We start from the raw sequence: 8,869 nt of genomic DNA on the forward strand, positions 1-8,869 counted from the left end.
GCCTCAGAATCACCTTTGGAACCTGTCTGGTGTAGATTCTCAGCGTCTGCCCCTGAGATTCTAATGCAGTGATTTGGAAGTGGGGCCTGGGATTCTGTATTACAAGCTTCCCAGGTAGGCAGACAGGTTTGCAAAGCACTGATCTCAACCCACTCCCCTATCTGTGGACAGAATCATACCTCGACAGCCCAGACCTAGAGCTGCCTGAGCTGAGCATCAGTATCTCCAGGCAGAGAAATGAATTCATTGATTGAGTAATGCAGCAAATATTAAGCACCTGCTGTGTTCTAGGCCCTGTGCCAGGTGTTGATTATGGTCCCTACTCTGGAGGGACTCCTGATCTGTCACTTATTTTAGAAGCAAGCCATCTAGCCAGAACCAGCAGGACCTTAGATAGAGATCATCAACCAATCCCATTACACAGATGGGAAAACCGAGTTCCTGAGAGGAAAAGCAAGTTGTTCGAGACTACACAGGAGCAAATGAATTTCTTGCTCTCAAAGCAGCTGAAGTATCCCAATGTTCTACCCAGGACACCCACAGTTTGCTTCCTAAACATTAAACCTATACAGAATAAATGCTCCCTGAAGTCTAACTCCAGATCTGGCTGGCATTTTAAATCCTCAACAACCAAATGGACGGGGAGGAAAGAGGGAACGCCACGGGGTATTTTAAAGCCCAGGAGTAAGAAAGGCTCTAGACTAGGCTCGAGCCTTCCCAACATTGAGCCTTACATCACTTCTTCCGGGCTGTCTAAAGCCCTTTCCCGGGCTGTGCCGGCGGGCATGCTGCCTGCCTCCTCCGCACTTTAGAGCCAAAAGAAGGGGGGCGCCTCTCAGGTTCACAAGGACCTGGCTCCCACCTCTCTGTCCAGACTTGCTTACGTCACTGTCGCCCCGAGCCTGGGGAGGGGGAGAAGCAGGGAAATCGTGCCCGCCCCTGCAATGCCAGCCGCCCTGCGATTGGCTGCCAGGACTCGGGGCGGGTCGCGGATTGGTCATCGCCGAGGGCTGAAAAGGTGGCTGAGCGCACTGGACACCTCAGACGGACGGTCGGTGGCCCGGGATCAGCGGCCAGGCCAGTCCCAGACGCACCCTCCGCGCGCCATGGCCCGGCTGCTCCGGGCATCCTGCCTTTTCTCCCTGCTCCTGGCCGGCCTGGTGCCGAGCCTGGGGCAGGAGAAGTCAAAGGTGAGTGAGCCTCCGGGGTGGGGGCCGGGGGAACACGCATAGCCCCCAGGTGTCCATCTCGCGGTGGCGAGGCACCCCTCCTCCCGGGCTCCCCTCCAGAAGGGCGACCCTAGGGGAGAGGGACGCCTTTAACTCCGGTTGCTTCCCTCTCCTGCGCCGGGACCCTCAAACCCAGATCCTCCGTCTCCTCCTCGCAGTTCCGTCTGTAGAAAGCCTGGGTGCCCCGGGTGTGCAGTGAATAGGGGGGGGGGGGGGGGAGTCCCTCTCCCCGAGTTCGCGAGTTCTCCCCCATGGCTACCTGGGGTCGCCTTGCTACATCCATGCCACCTCTGGCCCGGAGCTGCTTCCCTCCAGACAGGCCTGAAGGGGGTGCGCTCACAGAAAAGGCCTAGAGACTTGGCAACTGGTTGGCTGTGGAGGTTCCCAGGGAGACTGACAGGGCAGGAGGAAGGGGGGAGAATTGCAGCTGGGTGGTCCCCTGTTTTGAAGAATTGCCTTGGGGGCTCTTCTAGTCCAAGAATAAACGCAGGTACAGATGCACTGGGATTCGGGGCATTGGTAGAGGAGGCAGAGATCCGAGACAGAAGGAGCTCTGGACGGGCAGGGCACAACTCCCAGGTCCCTGGCTAGTCCCTACTCCTTAGGACCGGATCCTCCATCTGCAGGAGGTGAGTGTGGGCTGAGGTGGAGTGGGCGGTGGGGGGTGGGGGTGGGGGCGGCAGTGGCAAAAATGAAGCTGATGATTTCAGAAGGGATGATGCTTGGAGAAGCTGTTCTCAGGAGGGTTTCCTGCCCTGGGGCAGCCTCTCCCCCCACCCCCACCCCCCACCTGCCCATATTGGCTTGAGCACACCTGGTAGTTGGAGCAAGTTGGGCACTGCCAGCTCAGTGGGAGAGGCAGAAGTCTCCTGAGCCTCAGTGTATCCCAGCAGGCCGTGCGACCCTTCGCTAGAGTGGGGGTGCTGAGGCCAGGACGACCTAGCACGCCTATCTCCTTGGATGGCATGTGGCAAGGTGGGCCCTAGGATTTCTCCTCTTTAGGGAGGCAAAAGCCAGGCCTAGGGCTAGACCCAAAGAGAGAGATTCCCGTCTCCGATCTCCCAGCACACACATACACCAGGCTTGTGCAAGCTCAAGAGAAGCTTTGAGCCTCTGTGTTCCTAAAAATCTTCTGGGTCTTTATTCTAAGATCTTATGAAACAGAGTCTATGATTCTGTTTCCAAAATGCTGTCCACTGCTCAGGAAGCCCGTTCCGAGCACAGGGTTCCTTCATCATAGCTGTGTGTTCTCTGTAGAACTCTGGGGAGGAATAGATGGACTTAGAGAGAACAGGATGGGGATGGCCAAGAAAAGTCTTAGGGTAGGTATGATCCTATCAGATGCTACCAGCTAGGACTTGCTGGCTAATAACAGTTTGGGCATGCCCATCTTTCTTCCCTGGTCAGCAGATAGTTGCGATGTCATAACCCTGGTTCTAGGGCTCAAATGTTTACATTACCCTCACCCCAGGGCCAAGAGGTCAGGCAGGGGGCACGTGGAGAATGGGCAGGACCAAAGGTGACTGTCCCAGAGAGAGGTTTTCTCCTCCCACTCAAAGGGAGGGGCTAGAGAACAAAGGGAATCCTCCTTTCCTTGCTGTGTCCACTCTCCAGTCCAGCTCCGGGCTGCCCAGACTCCCTATCCTTGCTCTGCAAAAGGACTGTGCAGAAGCTGTAGAGAGCAACAGCTGCTGACGTGCACAGGATCCTAGTAACCACTGGTTTCTAGGTGACTAAATCAGGCCGAGAGAATCATGGAACCACAGATGGATGGAGTTGAAGGGCCCTTATGACAGCCCTGAATCTGACCCCATCTCACAATAAGCAGCGGCGAGAGCAGTAGTTGCAGAGTCAGAGGCACGCCAGGCCCAGAGCTCAGGTCTCCTGCCCCCAGTCCAGTTCTCCCTTCACAGCATCCCATTGATGGGAGTGGTAAGATAGGAGAGGAGAAAGACGCAAGCGCAGCCCCTGAGTCCCTGTGCGCCTCCCACTCTCCAACCATCAGAACTCTCCTGTCTTGTCCAACTGGGAAGATTGAGGCACTCTCACTGCCCCTTCCCCCACCCTGTCTTCTCTGGCTTCCCCTGTTTAAGGTGAGGGCTCTGGGATTCCATAGGCCCAGAGGGCGTAAGGAGGCTTACGTAAGAACTGGGCTGCAGTTCCCAGTGGTGAGTGCAAGCCATGGCTTCCTGGACCCTGGCCACTCCAAGCCCGTTGGTCTGAACCCTGAGCACTGACCTCACTGGTCCCAGTAGAAAGCGAGGAAGCTCTGTCTGGTCCTTCGTCCTGGAGACACCCTGCCAGTGCATCACCTTCATAGTGGCTGGGGAACATCAAGGCCTCTTCACAGTAATGTAGGAACAAGGGGCCCTCTACCCTGGCTGCCCGCAGAATAATCACTACCCCTGGATGTGGTAGTGATTCTTTCCAAGAGAGGCTTTCAAGACTTTTTGGACCTGCCATCAGGTTCTCACAGCCATTTTGGGGAGGCTCCGAGTGAGCCAGCAACGACTGAAACCTGATGAGAGGGGACGCCCCTCGCCCCACCCCCACCCTGAAACTGTGCCCGGAGGTGGACCCTCCTGTTGTTTACAGGCTTTGGTTATTTGGACAACCTTTCGGCTTCTGTTCTCTCCTTCCCCAGAGTCTGTCTTTGGGTCAGGGCGGAGTGGAGGAGGTGGAGAGGCTGCTGGGAGGCCTTGCCTCTGGCTGCGAGGCCTCTGTGCCCTCTGGGGTGTGTTTTCTGTCCCCTCAGTTGTTTGTATTTTGAGGTGGAAATGATCCCAGATGGGGCTTTGGAGGCCCAACGGCTGGAGAAATATTGAGCTTAGGTCTAAGGCCTGCCTTTTGCACCCACCAAGTCATGGGCGTGGAATATTAGACTCATGTAAAGCAGGGAATTTGCACCGAAGCCAAGAGAGCTTGCGGCTGCCAGGGAATGGGGGGACCCAGCCTCACCTGGCTCAGCAGACCTGTGGCCTCTTCAAGACACAGGTGGCTTTTCTTCACCCTCCTGGAGCCACGCCCTGCCAGCCCAGAGGGCTCCCTTCACCCACTTGGGCCCAGGTACCTCACCTCCACAGCACGTCTTCCGTCTTCCGTCTTCCGTCTTCCGGGGACTGACCGGAAGAGAGGGTGTGGACTTGCTTCTCTAACTCCATTCACCTGTGTCTGTCTGCCTGGGTCTATAATGCTACTTTGCATAGGGCCTATACAAAGGCAGTCAGGGCCAGAAAGCACCATAGAGATGACCTGATACAATAGTGGCAAGCTCTTTTCTTTCCCATCACGATCAGCACACCTGCCTGTCGTGTTATTGACGCCATGACATCCTTCCAAGAACAGACCCAGATTTTTGTAACAACTGGGAAGATTGAGATGGGGTCAGATTCAGGGCTTCCTCTCTGCCCAACCTCGTGCTCGTTAGCAGCATTCCCACTGACAGCATGCTGTCCAGCCATCGCGGTTGAGAACAGCTGATCCAGTTCAAGATTCTCATTTTATAAATGAGGAAGCTGAGGTCCAGAGAAGAGAAAGGGCCAGTCCAGGACCACACAGCAAGTTAGGGGCAGAGCTAGACGTGGAATCCAGGTCTCCCGACTTGCAGTCCATTGTACCCTGTTCCTACTTGTCCTGGAGGTTGACTGTGGAGCAGAGGTTGGGCAGAGAGGAAGGCACAAGGGTCGTCGTCACAACGTCTCACTCATAGGGACATCTGATATATGCGAGGCGCTGTTCTTTACCCTTCCTCCTCACGGCGGCCTTTCCCCATTCCTGGCTCCTCCTGTGTCCCTATTCTACACCCACAGCCTCAGCTTTCCAGTCCCCTAGTCTGGAACCTCTGAATCACCTCTCTCCATTCTGCCCCTTCCTTCTTCCTGCTCAGTTCTGCCTTTTCAGTGGTTTAGTTCAGCCTCATCATCACTTGCCTGGATTCTTGTGACAGCCGTCCACCCCTTCTCCATCAGCCCATCCAGTAACAAACCCGCCGGTATCAGCGTGGTGTCCCTCAGGGCTGGTAAATCTTTATGAATCCACGTGTGCTGTGCAGTGATGATGACAGTGAGTCACCTCCAGGTTTCCATGGCACTCACCAGCATACTAAGTGCTTCCATAATCATTTTCTTGCGCAAGGAATTAGGAGGCCTCGGTGCTGGTCTAGTTCCAAAGCCTGGAGTGGTCTTGGGTCTTTCATGGTCTTGAAAGTGGAGATGCCCAAGTTTCTTCTAGCTCTAACCACTCCCTGGCGCTGGTCTCTGTTCCAGATGGACTGCCATGCTGGTGTGAGCGGCACCATCTATGAGTATGGAGCCCTCACCCTCAACGGGGAGGAGTACATCCCCTTCAAGCAGTATGCCGGCAAATACGTCCTCTTTGTCAACGTGGCCAGCTACTGAGGCCTGACGAGCCAGTACGTTGGTAAGAGCCCTCTGCTTTATTCTGAACCGTTTCTGCCAGTTGGGAACATTTCAAGGGGGGAGGGGGACAGTGATCATGAGATTCCAAACCGTGCATCCCGGTCCTCTGTGCCATGGTCTTGTGAAGATGATTATCTAAATCTGAGATCTGCTTGCCTTGGACATGTTCTAGAAGACTCCCTGCAATCCTTCATCCCTGAGCACAACTGCCCTAAAAGCAGGGGGATGGAGGAGATGGCGTTTGTGCCTAAAGTGTCCTTTCCCTGGAGAGGAATGGTAGCGTTGCCTTGCTGAGAAGTTCTCACCTGCCTCAGCCCCATCGCCCTTAGTACTTCTCCTGGCCCCTATCTGGAAGGCAGGCAATGGCTCGAGGCGTTTCACCCAGGTTCTGGGAACTCCAGTGTCCCCACTCATTTCCTTTAGCCGGGCAGCCACGCAGGCACAGGACCTCAGTGCCAACAGGAAAGTGCTCTGGGGCTGAGCACAGTGGGCTGGGAGGGGCTGGGAAGAAGCAGGGCACCCGAGTGTCCTGCCTGGCAGTTATGGGAAATTCCCGCAAGTGCAGTGACGGCGACTGGGCTGCACAGTGGGCAGACATGCTCTGTTCAGGATGCTTCTGTCGGGCCTTGGAATAGAGCCGTGCGTTTGTGCAGGAGTAGGGTTGGGCATGGCCTCGTACAGGCCACGGGCAGAGGGAGCTGGGCCAGGGCCTCCCTTGGGTCCCTGATTCCCAGAGTATAGGAGGGTTGTGAGGGCCCCACCTCACCCCAGGGAAGTCCTCTGCCTTCCCCCAGGGGGGATAGTTCTTGTTCCAGGAAATAATCCTGAAGGAACTTGGCCGTGGGCCAGTGACTGAATACTGATTTGAGAAAGGGTGTTACTTGCTTCCCCCCCAAACCTGCAACCCATCCAGCTGAGTCGGGAGGGTGGGACTTGACTCCCAGCACTGGCACGTTGGATGAGCGATCCTGGGCAAGCCCCCACTGTGGGGCCTCAGTGATTTCAGCTGTACGACGGGCGAGCAGGCGCTGGTGCGATGAGGCAGGGCTCCTCACCAGGCCAACCGGTCTCTGCTCTCTCCCTGGCCCAGAACTGAATGCACTACAGGAAGAGCTGCAACCATTTGGTCTGGTCATTCTGGGCTTCCCCTGCAACCAATTTGGAAAACAGGAGCCAGGAGAGAACTCGGAGCTCCTACCTACCCTCAAGTGAGTACTCAGGCAGCGTTCGGAAAGCTCCGCCAGCACAGCCAGCCGCGTCCCGGCCGGGGCGCCAGGCATCTCTTGCGTTGGCTCCCTCATGCTGACATTTATCAGCCCCGAAGAACTCCTCTCTCCCTCCCCAGGAACCCACTCAATGGAATGAGTGGAAGAAGGGATGGGGAGGAACAGGGACAGGAGGACTGGTTGTGAGCGCATGACGGATGGGAGGGTGCATGTGGGGGGCAGGGGTGACGGAGAAGGTATCAGAATGGAAAGAGAAGACTGCAGAGCCACATTATGCCTTTGCCCAGTCAATACTCATGGGCTCCCACTGCCCACTATGGAATAGAACCCAGACTCCCCACACCCCCTGCCCTGCCCTGGCCCTTCCTCTCATTTCTGGGCCTTGTGCCCATCCATCTCCTTGGGACCCACCTACGAACGTTTCTCGTAGGCATGTTCGACCAGGTGGGGGCTTCATCCCCAATTTCCAACTCTTTGAGAAAGGAGATGTGAACGGGGAGAAAGAGCAGAAGGTCTACACGTTCCTGAAGGTGAGTGCGCAGCCACCGCTGCGGAGGGGCTCTGCCCAGCGATGCTGGCTCTGGGCGGGGCTGCTCAGCTCCAGCCCCTACTGCAGCGGTTCTCAACCTGTGGGTCGCGACCCCTTTGGCGGTCGAACGACCCTTTCACAGGGCTCGCCTAAGACCATCCTGCATATCAGATATTTACATGACGATTCATAACAGTAGCTACATTACGGTTATGAAGTAGCAACGAAAATAATTTTATGGTTGGGTCACAACATGAGGAACTATATTTACAGGGCCAGAAAGTTGAGAACCACTGCCCTACAGAGACAAGGCCCAGGCCTGTGCTGCCCTGCCCTGCCCTGCTCTGCTCTAGGGAAATTTCTGGGCATCCAACTATCGTTCCAATAGAGGGCTTTGCACACCCTAGATCTCTTCTGCCCGTTTTACGATAAGGCCCAGGCAGGGCCCCAGAAGGGACAAGGGTCTCACAATCCACTAGAACCAATGATGGTTCTGAGATCCAGTCTCCCAGCTGGTGCCCTTTCCTCAGCGGCAGGCTGTCCGTCCCCTGTCCGCCCCCCCCCCCCCCCCGCGCCCGCCCCGCCTGCCGCCCCTCCCCAGGAGGTGGGACGGGCCGTGAGCAGGTTAACATTTTTCATCCCTGTTCCAGAACTCCTGCCCTCCCACCTCGGAGCTCCTGGGCTCGCCTAGCCGCCTCTTCTGGGAACCCATGAAGATCCATGACATCCGCTGGAACTTTGAGAAGTTCCTGGTGGGGCCGGACGGTAAACCCATCATGCGCTGGTACCACCGGACTCCGGTCAGCAACGTCAAGATGGACATCCTGGCCTACATGAGGCAGCAGGCAGCCCTGGGGGTCAGGGGGAAGTAACCGAGGCCTGCCCCACCCCACGTCCACCACGCGGGGCCAGGGAGGGACTCTGTTCAGGAAGGAACCCCGTATCTCTAGCCACACTACTCCTACCACAGACCCTTCTTACTGTACAAGGCCCCAGTGTGCACACAATGTGTCTGTACTGCTGTGCACGTGGGTGTTTGCCCACAGGTGTGAGATCATGTGTGAATGCACCTGAGTGTGCAGCCACATGTGTCTACCTGGACGAATACCCAGGAATGTGTACCAATATGTGCCCACGGCTGTGTGCTGTGGAGAATGCTAGAAAATAACACCCTTTCTCTCCAGTTCTCTGCCCCAGTGATAATTCACTGAGCCGAGCCCAAAGAAACCAGCTCTGGATGCAATTATTCTGCTCTGCCTGGGCCTCAGCTTTGGGGCCAGCATCTCCCCCTGCCTCCAAGTACCACCACTGCAGTGCCCAGAAGTTCCTGGGTCTACCACACTGTCCATCCTCCCTCCTCTCCTCTGTACGTCTCGCTCCTTCCTGAAGGGCCCTCCCAAGCCCCTCCCCCCACCCCACCGTGCTCCCTGAGCAGCCAAGGCAGACGTGAGAGTAAGGGCCACGTTC

At 56.5% G+C, this 8,869-nt stretch overlaps 1 protein-coding gene across 1 annotated transcript in view; it reads left to right on the top strand.

Annotated features, from left to right (window-relative positions):
- The first annotated feature begins 1,031 nt into the window (after nucleotides 1-1,031).
- GPX3 (glutathione peroxidase 3) overlaps nucleotides 1,032-8,869 on the top strand; it is an 8,058-nt gene continuing 220 nt past the window's right edge. Inside the window, exons 1-5 of the mRNA XM_059698938.1 lie at nucleotides 1,032-1,190; nucleotides 5,495-5,648; nucleotides 6,738-6,855; nucleotides 7,304-7,403; nucleotides 8,053-8,869. The exon at nucleotides 8,053-8,869 is cut by the window's right edge and continues 220 nt beyond it. Coding sequence (XP_059554921.1) covers nucleotides 1,107-1,190; nucleotides 5,495-5,648; nucleotides 6,738-6,855; nucleotides 7,304-7,403; nucleotides 8,053-8,274 — 678 coding nt within the window. The 5' untranslated portion in view covers nucleotides 1,032-1,106 and the 3' untranslated portion in view covers nucleotides 8,275-8,869. The remainder of the gene's footprint in view (nucleotides 1,191-5,494; nucleotides 5,649-6,737; nucleotides 6,856-7,303; nucleotides 7,404-8,052) is intronic.

The sequence above is a fragment of the Myotis daubentonii genome, chromosome 5, assembly GCF_963259705.1.
Source record: "Myotis daubentonii chromosome 5, mMyoDau2.1, whole genome shotgun sequence".
NCBI classification, from domain to species: domain Eukaryota; kingdom Metazoa; phylum Chordata; class Mammalia; order Chiroptera; family Vespertilionidae; genus Myotis; species Myotis daubentonii.